Raw genomic sequence first — 18,743 nt, forward strand, 5'->3', positions numbered from 1 at the left:
CAAAAGACATGGTACACGGCAAGCCTTCATTGGTAACCTGTAAGCTAAACCAAGAATTCAGGGAAATGGCAAGACTTTGTTCCCAAGCAGATGATACTGTGACCAGGCTCACAGGACCGACTGTATCTGTTTTATTTATATTGTAAGTGACCGCTGTGTCATACCTTGTGTTTGGCTTCAGGTTCTCAATGGGCAGGTGGGTCACTGACGAAGTCTGTGTTGACCATTTGTTCCTGATGAAGTCCTCATAAGAGGCACTGTAGACCAAGTACCCTGGAAACAGGAAGAGGGAGGAGCCTGGTGAACATCAAGGAACCTGCCCTAGTTTGTTTTCCTGATGCTTCAATAAACACCATGAGCACCAGCAGCTTGCGGGAGGAAAAGACTTATTCCACTGTACACTTCCAGGTCACATTCCATCACTAAGAGGAAGAAAACTCAACAGGAATTTGGAGCAGAAAGCAGAGAGAAAGCTGCTTACCTGCTTGCTTCCTCCTCTGTGTGCTCAGCTGCCTTTCATATACAGCCCACACCCATGTGCCTAGGAATTGTACCACCCACAGTGGACTGGGCTCTCCCGCATTAATTATCAATCAAGAAAATGTCCCATAGCTGTCTCTATGGGCCAATTGGGTAGAAGCAATGCCCCAGCTGAGACTCCCTCAGATAATTCCGGGCTGTCAAGTTGACAGCTGAAGCTAAGAGAGAGCCAGATCACAAAGAGCTATGAGAGGGAGGGGTAATGCTTGCATACAGTGAGAACCTCAAGGAGAGCAAGCATCACTGTGAGACAGGATGGTACACCTCAGTAACTTCTGATGAACCCAGATGGGGACAGCACACTCAAGTGCTTTCTGATGTCTCACTGGTTCCTACTTCTCTTCCTTCTCTACCACCGTCACTCCCTGGCCTCACTCAGCTCATTAGGGCTAATTACATCTAATCCTGACTTCACAGAGAAGAAAGAAGAAAAACAGTGTTCTGCACTTAGTATTTACTAAGCGAGACTCAGACAAATGTCCTGTTTTCTCTGTTATATGTGGAAGATAGATAGGCAGGCAGGCAGGCAGGCAGGCAGACAGACAGACAGATAGATAGATAGATAATATATATGACATGAAAGTAGCAGAAAGTGAGATTAAAGGAGGGGAGAGGGTGAATATGGTCCACGATACACTGGAACAAAGATGTGATTCTGCAAACCATCACTGAACAACAAATACATTAATAAGAACTCAAAGGATAGCCAAAGCCTAAGTTTCCTGGTAGAACTACACAGCTGTCCTGTACATGAAGTGAAGAATATTGGCAGTGAGTCCCAGGCATGCGGGTGTGACTGAAGACTCACAGTGACCCTCACTCGTTGGTCATCATTCACCTATGATTTCCGTTGCTGACCTTGATCTAGCTGTTTAAGGATAGCAGTCGTATGAGGGATCTGAAGCCCAACAGCTTAAAATGAGACTTTTGATAGACTTTGTCATGTGTGCTCACCCACTGGCCGGTTACGGCAGTGGGGTGATGGCTCAGAGAAAAGAGCGTCTGCTGCGCAGGCATGAGGAGCTGAGTTCAGATTCCAGATGCACAGAAAGAGTGGAGTGTGGGCACATGCTTCCTATAGCCCCACTGCTGGGCAGAGTGTGGGCACATGCTTCCAATAGCCTCATTGCTGGGTCAGGGAGGGGACACAAATAGGAAGATTGAGGAATTTGTGGTCACCACCCTAGCTAGCTCCATGTTCAGTTCCTGTCTCGAGAGAATAAGGTGGAAGGTGATAGATCCGGGCACTTAGCATCCTCCTCTGGCTTCCCTACATACGTAACACATGTACCTACACACATGTGCGCAAACACCTCACACACATAAGAGAGAGGGGGAGGAGAGAGAGGAAGAGAGAGGGAGAAGGAGAGAGAGAGAGAGAGAGAGAGAGAGAGAGAGAGAACCACATTCACTCAAAAAATTCTCAGGGGCTCGGTTACAGGCCTTCCTCGACTGAGCTCTGCTTTCTTTTAAAAATTGCTATACATTCCAGAGATTGGTCTCACTTGGCTCAGGTCCCTCCTCACTGACACTTGCCCCGCACCTGGCAGGATGCATGAGGACTGTATTTCCTGGTCCCTTCCCCTGGCTCTGGGGCCCTTCTACAAGTTCTGTAAGAAAAACTAAACTTTGAATATTCTTGAACACTTTTCTCTCCTTAAAATATGATGTTGGGGTCCTACAGCAAAGGCACTAGCAGTGTAGAATTACATGCGTGACACTTGGGATGGACAATGTTGATCTCTAACCTCTGACACCACCAGTGCCATTGAGACACATCCACAGCTGACATGTCTGCCTTCCCCTTACACAGCTCACCCACAAAGGAGGAGACTGTTCGCAGAGCTCATCAATTCTCTTTCTGTGGGAACTCAGCCCAACAGACCCGCTCTCCATTGTCATCTTGGCAGGGTCACAGAAACTCATAGGCATCTCACAGGCCAAGGGCCAGAGGAGAGACTCAAGATGCTTAGGGTTCCCCACATAGGAGCACCGGACTGAGCTCCCAAGGTCCTGATGAGGAGCAAAAGGAGGGAGATCATGAGCAAGGAAGTCAGGACCGTGAGGGGTGCGTTCACCCATTGAGACGGTGGGACAGATCTAACGGGAGACCACCAAGTCCAGTTGGAATGGGACTGATGGAACAGCGGACCAAACCGGACTCTCTGAATGTGGCTGACAGTGGAGGAGGACTGAGAAACCAAGGACAACGGCGATGAGCTTGAACTCTACAGCATGGATGGGCTCACTGTGAGCCTTGTCAGTTTGGTTGCTCACCTTCCTGGACTTAGGGGGAGTTGGGAGGACCTTGGACTTAACATAGTGAAGGGAACCCTGATGGCTCTTTGGCTTGGAGAGGGAGGGAGTGGGGGTATGGGTGGAAGGGAAGAGAGGAAAGGGGAAGGAGGAGGGGAGGAGATGGAAATTTTTAATAAAAAATGAGAAAAAATTACTAAATTAAAAAAAAAGATGCTTAGGGTTGTTCCACTTTTCCCAATGCCCACAAAAGGAATTGGGAAGCACCCAGGCTGTCATGGGAGCAGTCAGCAGCACAGAAGAAGGAAACACTCAGTAATAGTTCAGTAGAAAAGTTTTCATCATCCTCTCTGACAGGATTTTGGCTAACGAGTAGTTGTGTGGTTATTTTCAGGATAATAGGTTAAAGATATAGTGATATTTATTTTTCCTGTAAGGAACAAGTTCCAGCGAGATGACGTATTATCAGCTCAAGGTCATACAAACCAACCTGGAATTATAATTCAGCCAGTGTTCTTTACTACCCACAGGTAAGGCTCCTACTTACCTGTGCTCCCTGTGCCACCGAAAATGATGTCCATCTTCTCCACTTTACCTGTCCCTTTGTTCATCCACCCATTCCCCTCTCCTCTCTCTACCTGACCTGTGGGAACGCTGAGCATCTGCCTAGGACACACCTGTCACCACGTCTCCAGGGATGGCTTTGTTCCAGTCCACAATGACAAATGAGTGGCAGCCTTCCATGGCAACCACAGTGATGTTGCGGGGAGCATGCTGAGGAGGCAGGTCATTCTTCGTCAGGTCGTTTGGAATGAGTTCATCCAGGCTCTCCACTTGGAAGTGATCCAGAGCATCCGTCAGGGAGCACGGGGCCGATGGGTCCTTACTGAGGTATGTCACATAAGGAGCTGGAAAAGACAGAGATGTCCAGTTGGAGTTTGTTTGTTGGCGGGGGAGGGGGGGATTGATGGGGGAGAGCAGAATCATAGCGTGTGTTCCTTGGAATCAGATCCATAGCTTAGCCTCTCCCTGCTGAGACTCCAGAGACACCTGATGCTAATCCAAGAGCACATGCGGGGCTGTGGAGATGGCTCTGTGAGCAAAGCACACGCTACTCCAGAGTAAGGGCCTGGTTTCAACCCTTAGCACCCATGTGACAGTGAAGCAGGCGTGGCCACCATCCACAATCCAATACCAGAGAGGCTGAGACAAGGGACCCCTGTGGTAAGCTGGCGCTAGCTAGACGATGATAATTGGCAAGCTTTGGGCTCAACAAATAATATTGCCTTAATACATATTGGGAAGAGGGAACAAGAAAGACACCCAACACCAATCTCTGCTCCCTACACACGTGTGCCCACGCCCATACAAATAAGCACACATACACACATATACATAAGCAGAATAGAAGAGCAATCCCTGCCTCTCATTAATGGATCTATGTACATATAGCTCAAAATCTGATTGTTACAAAAGGTCTCATTGCCCCACCAACACTGATGACTACAACCTCAAAGTGATTTAGAAAGGTCCTCTGACTACAATTTGATGTAATATAAGCCTCCGGCATTCTTCCATTCCTATGCCCTCAAATTTGGAAAATTGTGAGTCAGTTAGCTAGCATCCCTCATTGTATTTCGTTCCCTCAGCCATCTTAAGACCAAGAACCAGATGGCAACTTCAAGCTTTTCCCTTAGGTGGCCTCCTGCAGAGCTCTGGGAACCTCACAACCCTCTCGGACGTTTGGGTGCAATGCCAAGGTCCGAGCGGCCCTCTGCAACATTATTGCTTAGTTTCTCATTCTCACATTTATGGTAGGTTGAAGCCCTTCCCACCCACATGATTTCAGGGGCTACAGGAGACTGAGAATATGCCAATCATAGCCTGGTACCCCATCACAGCTGAGCCTCCTGATATGAGAATGTGCTCATGAGCCAGGGACAAACAGTCTCTCTGCTACCAGCCCACAAATCTTTGACTATATTCTAAGAGAAGTTAAGAATGCCAAGGAATTGACGTTAAGGCTTTATATACCCAAGACCCCCAAGTAATCTCAACGGAAATGACTAGAGATTTCTGAAGGCGTCTTGGTTTTTAGAAGCAATCTGCGGAAGGGCTAATGACACCACTAACTGCCTCTTTCCCTCTTAGCTGTGCTACAGCGGGGGAAAGTGGGAGTTTAGTGGCCTCTCCAGGCTGCTGGAACACCAGGCAAACGCTGGCTTTCACCCCAGGAATGCTGCCTCAGCCTAATGGCTTTGCTCTTTCCCTTGCATGGTGAGACGCCCAGTCACTGCCTCTTGGCTGGCAAGACTTCTTCTCTGCTCATGGCAGGACGTTTGTTTTGGAAACTGAAAAGTGTGGTGTTAATCTAAGCTGCTGCTTGTCTCCACTCAGTAACGTATTAATCCAACTGTCTCATTAACGCGGTTCATCTAGGGCATGGGAAAAGATGGCTTGGGAAGGGACTAGAGCATAGCTCAGCTGCGTAGAATCTTCCATTGAAATTGTTTTAATTGCTGAGAAAGAAGAGGAGAGAAAAGAATTTCTAGATCCCAATTCTATGAGGCTGATGAAGTTGGAGACGGTAACTGCCAACAGAGAGTCTTGGCTCTGCAATATTGTCACCGCTAGTGATAGCATTCACCAAGCTGCGCTGTTCAGAACTTAGGAAACTGTGCCACTTAAAGTCCAACCATCTTCAGAAGACTGGCCACAGGGCGGGGAAGATGGATCCATGGGTATGAATGCTTGCTTTACAAGCACGAGGATCTGAGTTTGGGTCCCCAGTGCCCACATTAAAAACTAGGCATAGCTGTGCATTCTGTAATCCAGGTATTGGGCGCTGGAGACAGACAGATCCTGCAGTCTCCCTGGCTAGCCAGCCTAACTGAAATATTGAGCTTTAGATTCAATGAGACGCTGCCTCTGCCTCAAGGGATCAAAGTAGAGCGTGATGGAGGAAGACATTGGGCGTCCTCTGGCCCCTGTGTGCCCATGTGCGGGCACGTGAGCTGGCATACTCTAGGTATACACTTGCTGAAGTCCTCTGTTGAGCCTCACAGGTCTCTGGTTAGTGCAGACTTTTGCAAAGTAATGTGTATCTAAGTAAAGTGAGCTCACTAAATTACCGCAACTGGAAATTTTACCCCAGGGAAGCATTTTCTTAAAATATACCACCTTAGCCAGGCCAAGGCTTAGTTACGCTGCCTTCAAAGGCAAAAGTTAAAACCAACGTCTCCAACTAAGAAAGTGATATTCACCAACAAATCGTTTCTTTCCAGCCAGATCGAACTCTTCCTCTGGGAAGGAGCTGACAGTGCCTTGCTCTGGGATGACCTTCGGTGTGGCAGCAATGGTCGAGGGTATGATTGTGGTCGGTGGCCTCGTGGTCCCAAATCCATAATCTGAAAAGATAGAAAGTCTTTGTAATAGGGTGCTATCAAAAGTGACACTGGTTACAATCTAAGGATATTTAAGATTCAACTGTAAACACACACAAATACACACACACAAACAAACACACCCAACCACACCATTCCAGACTACCCCCTATACAATACACCATTACTTACATATATACACATACAAATATATGTATCATGCACCACATGTATTGCTATACTACACACACACACACACATAGACAGCACATATACCACACACATATGCACAGATATACACACATGACATGCAAATATATAGATGTTATATATAGGCATACACACAACTGTAATATATAATATTATACTCAGCACACACAAAGACACCCCACACACAACACACACAGATACACTTAAACACACACATATCCTCCTCCTGCACACACAGACACATGCATATACCCTGAACAACTGTATATGCAGCTGCATATTACGAGAGAGAGAGAGAGAGGGAGGGAGGGAAGGAGAGAGAGAAAGAGAGAGAGAGAGAGAGAGAGAGAGAGAGAGAGAGAGAGGAGGAGAGAGAGACAGAGAGAAAAGAACACATACACCCACAATGAAGTTTGGGAAACAGGAAACCTTCAGACATTCCCAGGCTGTGTTCATGCCCAAGTCTAGTCCTTACCTGAATTTCTTCTCCTTTTAAGGACATGAAAGATCACACCAGGGTGAGAGAGATGTCTCAATGTCTCACGTTCTGCCTAAGCAGGACCTGGATTCAGTTCCCAGCACCCTTGGCAGGATTGCTCACAACCTTTAGCACCTCCAGTTCCAGGGGACCTGACACCCTTTGGCCTCCATATGCGCCTGCACTCTCGTGGTACTTACATACTCACACAACACACATATGTGCACATACATAATTATTGAATAAGTATAATATAAATAAATTTAAAATCACATCAGAAAATAGGTTGAAATGATAATAAAAAAACCGTTGGTGCTGGAGAGATGGACGGCTCTTGCAGAAGACTCATGTTTGGTTCCCAGCACCTGTATCAGGCAGCTCACAACTGCCTGTAACTCCAGCTTCAAGGGATCCAGCACCCTCTCCTGGCCCCCAGAGGCACTGTACTCATGTGGTGTACACACACACACACACACACACACACACACACACACACACTCAGATATAACACATACACATAAACTTTAAAAAATGAAAAAAAAATCTTTTAAAAAATCTAGGTACAGAATTTTTCAGGGAGGAGACTGGGATTAATGCTTTAAAAAGAATCAATCTTTTAATATTTAAAAAAGAATAAAACTGATCCCCTCCAACTGCTCAACGATAGTAAGAAAGACAGAGAGAGTTTCCCAAAGTACTGAGAAATCTTTCTGGGCTTCCTAACACCTGATGTTTTCCTTTCAGATCAATTCTTATTTGGAAACTGCAGTGGATTAAGCCACCGCATCTAACTTAATGATGAATGAACAAAACATCAAAGTCTAAACTTAATTATGAATGAACAAAGCATCAGAGGCAACGTTATTCATGGGATTGTGACTGAGACACCTGACACCAGCGGATTAGAGGAAGCATATCCTGAGTTTGGATGGCAAAGGGCCACACCTGGTGGGCAAGTTTCCAAGGTAAACTTCTCAATAGTGGAGCCAAGACAACCCCAGGACCCTAAAAGTAATGACCAAGAGCAGGTGCAATTTCTTAAGGGGCTGAGGTAGGTGGGTCAGGGACATTTTGCAATATTGAACTAAACCATTTGAAAAGTTTCTGTGAAAAGAAATCAACACATTGTGGCTGCATCTATGTTGCTTAGTTAGGAAAGGAAAGAGTAAGGAAGAGGCTCCATGCTGATTTAAGCCACGTGGCTTTGCCAGTAGAGATGCTGATGAAGGGGAAGTCTGGGTAGTGGCAGCACCAGGATTGCTTCATGGCAAGGGGCTTGGAAGGGACTTGTTTAGAAGCCATACCAGCTCCTCAAGTTTGCTGGTTTTCTTCAGCTTAAATACAAATTTGAGAGTGACTCAGAAGAGGGGGTAGTTACCACCACTGTCCCAGAGGAAAATGCAATCAGGATCAAACACTTCTAACTAAAATAGGATCTTGCAGTTGGGAAATGAAGTGTGAGTTTTGGGGTCAGCTCCATACCGTCATCATACACAACGTAGTCCTCATCTGTGGGTGATGCTGTGTCAGTCTCCAGGCCCGAGAAGTCATCTAGGGAGGAAGAGGAAAGAGGACAGATCATCACAGGCCCTTCCCATCATGGCTCTTCCCAGCACTGTCTCAGAATCCTGGCCCTGAGGATGACCACTCATCCATCATGAGTGGCTCTCAGAAACAAGTTGCCACCAGTACCAGTATCTCCTCACTTCAGCAGAAGGAAGATCATTGGAACCCCAGACAGGAATCCAGGCCTCCCCTCTTTTAGATCGATAGGCAATCCAATACCCTTTGCTCAGGAGCAAACACCCAGCTCTGCATTCCTAGACCCTTCTGCCCACCTGTCTGAGTTGCTCTAGACCTGGAGGGAAGCCTTCCATGCTCCTGGCACAAGCCTGGCACATATGCTCAGAGATGGCCGCGGAGAGGGAGGCTCTGCCCTGTGACAAAAATCCCTGCCGTAGTAAGTTCAAGTCACCTGCCTTTATTCTCTCCCTCCTTCTATCTTGCCATTAGAATATTCTAGAATGAGGTGATTTCCCGCCTCTGCTTGCCTCTTGCTTGACAGACTGCACTACCTGAGTTTCCTGTGTCAGCCAGGGCCACGCCCTGCTGTAAGGCTCTCCTGTTTTGGTTGGAATGTGATGATTGTTGCAACTGTAGTAATTAGGTTCTTAGAAGTTAAGTAACTTGCTTCCCTAGCCTCTGCCCTCCTTGCCTTGGGGGACCCTAGTAATTGCTAGGAGAGGCATTTGTCAATCACCTGGCATTGACTGACTGCTCAGAGGTACCCCTGGCAATGGCTGACTGTGACCCTCCCTTTGTAACCTAAAACTTCCCCCACTTGTAAGCAGATGACAGGCTCAGGGTTTTACAGAGACCCCCGTCTGTAGCCCCACTTCCCAATGAAAGACCCATGTTCTCTTACGTCATTCTTTCTCATCTGTATTTCCTGCCTGCTGACGTTTTACTACCCAACTCGGGAAACTGATACTGATTGAATTCCTTAACTTGCATAGGAACTTTGAATATGTTATATCAATGACTAAATTTCTCATTAAGATAATACTAACCACTAGATACCTTAGGATGACAGAATTTACTTCAATGTGATTTATAAAATTGTAGATGAAGTTTAATGTCTTCCATTTAAAATTAACTTTAAAATTGTAAATTTAATTATGCAAATTAGTATTAGAATTCCAGTCGTGAAGTAATGACTGGGCTGGCAAACAAACTTGGCTCAAGACAGGTGAATGATTTGAGGAAATGAAATAAAAAGGCTTCCCTCTCCCCCCCCCTCCGCATCATCTGGGAAGCTCAGTCTGAAGCTGCTTAGATTTTGTGCAGTGGCATTACCCTACCTGGGTCTACAGAGCAATCACTATGGTGGGAAAGTTTTGAATCCGAAGAACGTTCTATCAACCAACTCAAGGGAACCCCTCCCCCGCTTACGATCTGAAGCCCGCAGCTGTGGCACGGAACTCTGAACACAACGTCCCCTTGAACATGGTGGCGGGATGACAGGAGGAAGGAGCAGTGCCTACCAGATGCCTGATGGACTCTGGGTGCCCTCGGTGTGTGCCGTGAGAGTTACTCTTCACAGCGCATCCTTGGGAATCCCATGTGATTACACCCACTTCTCGGGCTCCACGCCGGGGCTCTGAGAAGGTTCATAGTGACCTGAAGCCACACAGGTGCCGAGCACAGGACTTGAGCTTCAGGCTGCTTAGCTCAGAGTCCATGTACTTTACACTCCATCAAACCACCTCTCCTTTTCAGCCGCTGAACTAGCCAATCCAGCTGTCTGCAAACACGCATTGTTTGACTCAGCATTTCACAGGGAAATGAAAGGGGAACAAGTATATAAGCTCCCATCCCAGGAAACCATATGCATTAATTTGGCATTTTTTAGCCATCAGACCTAACTCACACAGCACTGTTTCAGTCTATAACATGGTGAGCAAGACAGTGCCAAAGGGAGCTTCTATGGTGGAGGGCAGGGGCACTCTGCTGCCGCCTGCCCAGCATCTTCTGAACACAGCAGCAGGACACTCGGAGCTACCCTCAGCTGCTCAAGGCAGGCTCCAGCATCCTTGAACATCACCTTAGGGTGGCAACCTGTGCTTACAGTGAATGTTAATAAGGCCAGTTCCAGATCATCCACCCTTCGGGGGGATGGTCATCCTGTGAAAAAATTCCAAAATTCCAAGCATGCTTTTACACACACACACACACACACACACACACACACACACACACACACACACACACACACGTAATCTACAGGCTAGGTCAACATCAACATGCCTGTATCCAAGACAGAATTACTTCTGAGTCAATTCGCATTTGTTTTCAAGTTCGTGGTGACTGAAGTTTGGGTTTATCTTGCTGCCACTGGTTCCTGATCATCATCTTTTCCTCTGTGAATTTAGCTTTTAGGAGCACAGTGTGATTTTACTCTCTGATCATTTCCATTCCATTTTCATTATGTCTCCAAGTTTTTAAAAAAAAATAAGCAAAAATGTGCATTTTTTACTATCCCAGAACAAACATGAACAGGGAGAAACAGAGTTCTTTTTGTGGATTCCTGTATCCATGGCAATGCCCAGAGCTGCTGAGATGGCTGGTCCCTCGCAGAAGGTCATGGGTGCTCACTTAGTTTCTTGTGATGACCAACACAGGCTTCTGGCATAAGTGAACATCCCACCAAGTAATTGAATACATTTCTAGAACCAAATAAAATCAATTTATTTCTGAGTTACCACCATCTTCTTTCCAAGTAAATGTATCTTCTTTGTATGATGACTGCACAACCACATATCATCAGAACTGATGACCACCTGACTCTGCCGTACGAGACCATCTGGAACTCTGTAAAACTGGGTGTCCTATAACCCAACTCAGAACCCCTGTCAAAAGTTTCATCTTCATATAAAAGTGGCTTCCAGTCATTGACATGTTGTGTGCCCGACTGTTTTTGGTACCTCATTAAAAAAAAATGAATGCAGTCTGTCTCCAGAGAATTAGGGCCTCAGCTCCAGAGACCCTTTTTAAAAGGTTTGTTCTCCGTAGAAGTATAGAGAGAGGAAGTAGACACCAGCCGTGGGACCTCGGGTGCATTCCCACATGGGATGGTGGCTCCAATGCTACTACATTCTCCTTTCTGTCAGGAGGGCGAGCACGGCTGACTGGAGCTGTTTCCTAAAATGACGAATGTGTCTCTCCAATATGTAGCGAGGTCACGTTACAAATTTTGAATGTTCAGTTGGCTCAGAGCATCTCCAGATATGTGTAATTTCACCCAATCTATTGCAGAAAGAGCCTGGAAAACAAAGATCACGACTTTTACTTCTCAGTTAGAAAACCCAGAATTACCTCTTAAAATCTTAAGATATTTAGATGCCTAAGATGATAATGTGGTACCCTGGGAAATTAGAGACATGGCAGATTCTATTATCTCAGATCTGGAGTTCATTACTGAGCAAAGAAGTCAATTCTAGCTAAAAAAAAAAAAGTTATTCTCTCTCTCTCTCTCTCTCTCTCTCTCTCTCTCTGTGTGTGTGTGTGTGTGTGTGTATGTGTGTGTGTGTGTGTGTGTGTGTTCATGGATGTGTGTGCATGGATATGTAGATGTGTCCACGTGTGTTATGTGTGAATGTGTGTATGTGCATGGATGTGTGTATGAATGTGTATGTGTGTGCAAGGATGTGTGTGTATGTGTAAAAAGAGGAATAAATGCAATAGTATTCAGGAAACGAGCATGCGCTGTGCATCTGGCTATGGGGAAGCAGAGCATTCATAACATAGAGGAAGTATCTGTAAGTAACAGAGTTGCTGGCATGACTGAATGGCCTGAGGCTATTTCTAGAACATTTCTTGAGAGCAGTTTTCAAAGGAAAAGAGGAGGCCTGATTTCACCAAGGGAGCCAAGTCTTGGATGTTTGAAACGATGCTTAAAAAGCTGGAGAGCAGAAACAAAACCCCAGGACTTTACACACGGATGGAATGTCCAGTGGTCAGCTGAAGCGAGGTGGGAGAGGGGTTTGGAAAAGCCCCTCATTGGTATTCTTCACCGCCAGCAGTGCAGATTCCAAGTCATAACCATGGCAGCAATAAACACTCAGGTTCCTAGGCTGGGGAGTGCACCAGCAGCCAGGATGGTGTCCGGCTGATTGGAGCTTTGTACCGAGAGCCACAGTGTATCCAGAGAGTGTGTGTTCAGGATGCAACTCTACTTAGTACAGGAAAGGAGACGATGTGAAGGGAACGTGAAGGTGAAAGCGGAGCAAGGGCACGGGTGAGACCCAGGTGTTTCTGTGGGTTCTGTACGGGAGCCAAGAAATGGGCTCCTTTCTCCAATGCTGGGCCTGACTGCGACCTGCTCTGCTCCGTGTCATTGCAGTGACCACAGAGCGTTCGCAACCTAGGCTGTTACAAGGTGCTCAGTCGACAAGAAGGTGTGTGTGACACAGTTGGTGAGCTGGCTCTTCTAGAGCCATCTGACTCTGCTATTTTCAAATCTCCAGCCATTTTTGGAGCTAAGTTCCTATCCAAGAGGCAAGCAAGCACTGTGTCTGGCTCGTGATCATATTTGAAAACGACATGCTAAATCAGAAGCGAGTACACAGTAAGCCATTGGCGCCCACTGCTAGCAACCGAGAAAGTAATGATCTGTGCATGCTAAGTCAGTGGACCAGCGTAGTGACTTAGACAAGAACAGCTCCAAAACATCTAACACTAAGGGGACGCTCTCTGAGGGGTATTGAATATGTCTGTGGTCTTGATGACCAGATGTGTGCACAAGCCTTCGCTCCAAACTCTTCAGACTCATATGCATGGCTTTTTACATGTCAACCACACCTCAGTGAGAGAGTTTTAAATTAAAATATTAAATAACTATGGTTAGAATCAAAGAAAGGAAGAGAGCATGCAAGTTTTAGCATCCGCTAGTATAGAAAGCAGATATCACTGAAGGATTTTAAAAACAACGCATAGTCCACTAAAAACGGCAGGGGATATGCCGCTTTCATCAAGTTTGGTTTTTTTTTTTCCACTTTCTTTGGGTTGGACCAAGGAGTTAGAAGTAGGGTTACAAGCAAAATGTACAGTGTTCATTGCGACTGGCGAAGAAAAGAGTTGGCACAGATGCTAAGAAAATCTACTGGATTTCACGTCAGATTTAAATCTGGGATAGAGCAATGTACATGAAATCACAGGCAGGCAAAGTAAACTGCCAAATGGCAGTGATGGAAATCAAATCCTAAGCAAGCATTCTTTTGTTTACAGCCAGTTACTAGGCAATTATCTCAAGTTACACGACCACCTTCAGAGATAAACATATTAATATATCAGAAGGAGGAAGCCACTTTAACACTAAGAGGTTAAAGGTAAACCCAGGGGCCAGCGAGACGGCTCAGCAGGTAAAGGCACTTGCCACCAAGCCTGGTGACTCGGGCTCCGTCTCTGGAACTCACGCCGTGGAAGGACGGAACTGACTCTTACCTCCATACACAGACTCCGCACACGTGTACTCAGTACCCCTCCCATAAACAATGCTAAAAAGAGGAAATGCAGATGTGTACTCACCGAGTGAACAGCGGAAGAGTTCTCTCCCCAGTGGCTTTCTCCCTTGGTTTGTGTTTCTTTGCTCTCGACTGTGGACTTTGAAGATATGTCCAGTTTTCCCGTTAATTTTGCACCTCTCCATGCAAACAATGCCTTGGGAGTGGATCCTCATTCTGAGCATGGCGTTCATGCTCAGATTCCTCAGGGCGGCTCACAGGCAGCAACACTCTGAGTATTCCTGGCTTGCAAAACACATCCTAGAGGAAGAGTCTTTGCTGCATCAGACTAAAAAAAAAAATTCAGGCTTTACAGGCTATGTGTGTCTTTCCGACCCGAGGGGAGAGTGTGTGTTTGTCCCCTCTGCTTCGGATGCCTGAGAAGAGGCTGATGACGTGCTGTGACCTGGATCTTCACCTCTGGGGTTCTTCAGTGGGAAGACAGACAGATGCCAGGAGTGACCAGAGAGCCCAAACCAACCATGGCAAAAAGCAGAAGTGGTGTGGTCTTCTGATGGAAACCCTGTACTCTCAGTAGAAGGCTCATCACTTGAGACTGGCATTCTCCAAAGGGAAGGCTGATGCCCGGCACAGTGTTGACTTCCTGGAGCTCACAGCTGTTAACTATGGGCCTCACAGTCAGAACCCGTCAGACCTGATCACTCACAGGATCACAGAGACAACCTACCAATCTCTCTCTCTCTCTCTCTCTCTCTCTCTCTCTCTCTCACACACACACACACACACACACACACACACACCAGCTTACAGAGGCAGGCACCTAGGGAAACATAGCTCAAACCAATAACGCTAAGTTTCAGCTGTCAGATAAACAAAAGACACCCTGAATTTTTAGATGAACAACATATGCACACATGTATACACCATATATGTGACACAGTGTATCTCACTGTATTTCATAGTTCCTGAATCTGACAACCCTGACTGTAAAAGTGTTGACAAACAAAGGCCCTGGGATTCCAAATGCCTCTGCCGGGCTGCCAATCCATTCTGCCCAGTACTCACTCCTTTCTGGCAGGCTCTGAGACCTGCCTCTGTCAAGTAAGCTTTCTACATAAGAACAAAGCTGGTTACCTTCCTCGGGGTAGCACTCTGGGATCCCATTTGCTCCCATGATAAGGTTGCCGGCTTCGTCCTGTTGTTCCATGGTCCCAGGGGGACAGGTAGGAGAAAGGGTGGTAGGTTCTGGAGTGGTGGTAGTGGTAGTTGTCCTCCGGGTAGCTCGGATTGTAGTTGTGGGATGCCTGGTGGTAGTCGTGCGGCGTGTGGTAGTGGTGGTGGTCCGGCGGGTGGTGGTCCGGCGGGTGGTGGTTTGGGGTTGAAGTGTTGTGGTGGTAGGCACAGTGGTGGTTGTCGTGGTTGGTGGCATGGTGGTTGTCGTGGTTGGTGGCATGGTGGTGGTAGGAGGATGAGTGGTTGTTCTGATGACCTCCAAACCCACCAGGGGCTTCCCTCCGAGACTCAGGATGGGTTTATCCTGGGCACTGGCCAGAGGTTTGCCATGTCTCCCCTGCCCAAAGAGGGGGAGGCCATCGGGACTCACCATAGGAGTTCCTCCCAGATCTGAAATGAAGCCAAGCAAGAGATAAGCAACAAGGGGAAACAATCCAGGGGACAGAAAACACAATAAGAGAGCATCTTCTCAAAGCGTATGCATGCCAATGCTTTAATCAGCAAAAGACAGGAGCAATGGCGTGTGTCTGAGGTGGTGATATCTGTCACTATGCAGAGAGATGGACTTAGGAGACTGCCTATCATTCCCGCTATAGAACTACATAAACTCTTGAGTCGGTGTGTGCCACATCCAGAGAAAACCGTCTGTTAAAGGAATTGGTCCTTTGCTCGCTCTTTCTACCCCTAGGGGAGAAAACGTGTTAGGTTGGGCCAGGGACCGTAAACATTTTCACATAGTCCAGAGAGTAAGTCTCTTAAGCTTTCAGGGCCAGGTGGAGCTATTTAGCTCAGCCCTTGTCGAGCAAAACACTCAGCAGACAAAGCCTACACAATACGTGAGTGATGAGCCAGGTGATACATAAGTAAGTGTTCCTATATCCCAAGTTAGCTCTCGAGTGTGGATACTGAAATGTGAATTTCATATAGTTTACCATATGCCACAGACACTCTTCTTTTTGGGCAAGGGGAAAGAGTCATTTTAAAATGTAAGAACGATTCCTGCAGTCTTCCCAACCAGGCAGTACAGCCTGTGGGCTATCCTTTTCTGACCTGAGTTCCAAATGGCTAAGTTCAAGAACAATTAGAGAACACTTCCAGAGGGGGAGACTGAAGAAACAGGGAGACTAAAGCCATGAGAAAAAATACTGGCTCTGGCCCCATTTGGGGGACTGTCTTCCCACACGGCTAAGAGCAACGAGACCCCGGAAACCATTCGGAATAAGGGGTGCCGGGAAGACCAAAGCTACCCCACAGCTCACTCACCCACGATGGTGCGACCGTCTCCCCCGAGTCTCACCCGGAGAGGGTGGCCGTGTGAGTCTTGGAGGTGTCTCCCTTCAGCATTGAAGACCAAGCCACGGTCCAGGTCCACAACCTAAACCAAGACAACACAGATGGAGGGGTACTGGGGATCCCCAAATGTTCACATCCCCAGCTGTGTGCACAGACATGTTAGCATCCACAGAAGAAAGGAAGTGAGAGGGAAGCCCCCTTGTTGCTATCATTTGCAATGTCTGCAAAATCAGACGCAATCACATCTTGTATCGTATTGTTTGCCTTGTATCACTGCTTACCTGTATGGAACAGAAACTGCTCTGCTTCCCAAATATGAAAAAGACATTTCAATTTTTTTCAGCCATTTAGTACATCATAAACAGGAGCCAACCTCAGAATCCATCAACTGTCAGATGAACTTAAATAAATAATGGCCCATCAGCAGCCAATAGAGGAATACGTGAGTCTTGTATATAGTGACCTAGCTTTGCGCATATCCAGGTAATGGGACTGATAATTTTGTAAAAGCAATGTACTTTATACATAAGCCCGAAAATGTCAAAGACACGTGTTTTGGAAAGATATCCACCAAAATATCCCTAAGAGGTCACGTCTGAGAAGCAGTTTGGAGTAAAGAATGCTTGATTCCTTTTTCTTGTATTCCTTGTATTTAATGAATGAATGAATAAATACTACTAGTTGCTTTAAGATATAAAATGTTTTCATTGTGCTATGTTAAAAATAAAATTTTGATTATTGAATTAAAAATTTTTAACTTATAGAAATATTATAAAATATAGCATGCAGAAACTTCTTACTTTAAGAAATTGTAAATCAGCCGGGCGGCGGTGGCACACGCCTTTAATCCCAGCACTCGGGAGGCAGAGGCAGGCGGATCTCTGTGAGTTCGAGACCAGCCTGGTCTACAAGAGCTAGTTCCAGGACAGGCTCCAAAGCCACAGAGAAACCCTGTCTCGAAAAACAAAAACAAAAACAAAAAAAAAAGAAAAAGAAATTGTAAATCTTGGAAATTTATTGTTTTCCCTCTGAGAAAGAGTCTCACGCTCTTTTCTGATAGTCCCTCAAGTGTGGTCCTGCACCCGCAGGCATCCTCGACTGTTAGTGAGCTTTCAGATACACACTGGGCTGACAAGGCCACAGTGCTCCCACACAGAGGACCTTCTGAAACCCATCTCTACATAACCATGATGCAAAAAAATGTGAGACATTTGTGATAGATCCTACTTTCAAAATCAGCTTCGATTGCCATTCAGCTTTTGGCCAGGGTAGTGTCAAGACCTTTCCAGTTCAGAACCATTCACAAAGCAGTTCTGTTTAATTGCCATGGCTCTCATCCTTAGGCCATCTATGGTGAAAATTTTCAGACACCTTCAGTACATATATTTTTAAAACCTTTTCATAGTAAGTAGAAAGCTTGGCTGGTAATTTCTACAGTGAGATTTTTCATTCTTCCAAGGAATATTTTCAGGGCCTGAATACTGTTTTCTATTCATTGTCTCAACCCCCAAAATTCCCTAAACATTTATCTTAGCCCCAGGCAGGAGTTTAGCATATTCATCATCTAAGCGAAAAGCACTATGACATTTTCAGTTTCAGTCAGACAATGGTCAGATTCAAGGGGTTAACTGATAAAACTGTCTACTTGTTTAGTTTTTTGGTTTGGGTTTACTATTTCCTTTACAAAGAATTTGAGACAACTAACAGAAAATAAACACACTATCTAATTATACTCTAAACTAAAAATAAAAATTAAGTATAGGGAGGAATGTAGGGAAAGCCATTCTTAGGTTCAGGTAGCTGCTGCGGTGGGACCATGAATTTCTCTGATCTTTCTGTCAATCAAGTCCAGTGGAAAAACCCCAGAGTGGGGTTTTCCAAGGCCAAGCCTCACTGATCACCAAAGACTTTCTAGACATTTATTTAGGGCAGATAAAACCAAAGACAGGAAAGAAAAAAGAGAAAGTTTCTACTGTGGAGTGGCTATCGCCTTTGCTAAACATGAGAACTATCCTTTTCATCTTTCTTAAGCTGTTAAATTCTAGGAGAACAGGATGTGGCACCTATGCAGTCCCAGTGCCAGAGAGGCTGCGAAGCAGGAGGATCTCAAGTTTGAGGCCAGCTGGAGTACACTGAAAATTTATCAATAAGAGAGGGGAAGAGAAGGAAGGAAGGAGAAGAGAGGGGAGGAGAAAAGAGGGAAGGCGAGAGGAGGGGGGGAAAGAAAGAGGAGAGGAAGGGGAGAGGATGAGAGAGAAGGAGGAGAGGAGAGGGGAGGGAAAAGGAGGGAAGAGGGGGGCGACTGCTTGATTTACTGGCACACAGTAT

The 18,743-nt window shown here is 46.1% G+C and overlaps 1 protein-coding gene across 1 annotated transcript in view; it reads right to left on the reverse strand.

Annotated features, from left to right (window-relative positions):
• Fndc1 (fibronectin type III domain containing 1) overlaps nucleotides 1–18,743 on the reverse strand; it is a 65,057-nt gene that overhangs the window by 11,198 nt on the left and 35,116 nt on the right. Inside the window, exons 10-15 of the mRNA XM_038339812.1 lie at nucleotides 16,386–16,497; nucleotides 15,024–15,512; nucleotides 8,350–8,418; nucleotides 6,060–6,203; nucleotides 3,474–3,704; nucleotides 165–273 (exon numbers count right to left, since the gene is read on the reverse strand). Coding sequence (XP_038195740.1) covers nucleotides 165–273; nucleotides 3,474–3,704; nucleotides 6,060–6,203; nucleotides 8,350–8,418; nucleotides 15,024–15,512; nucleotides 16,386–16,497 — 1,154 coding nt within the window. The remainder of the gene's footprint in view (nucleotides 1–164; nucleotides 274–3,473; nucleotides 3,705–6,059; nucleotides 6,204–8,349; nucleotides 8,419–15,023; nucleotides 15,513–16,385; nucleotides 16,498–18,743) is intronic.

Source organism: Arvicola amphibius, chromosome 8 (genome assembly GCF_903992535.2).
Source record: "Arvicola amphibius chromosome 8, mArvAmp1.2, whole genome shotgun sequence".
NCBI classification, from domain to species: domain Eukaryota; kingdom Metazoa; phylum Chordata; class Mammalia; order Rodentia; family Cricetidae; genus Arvicola; species Arvicola amphibius.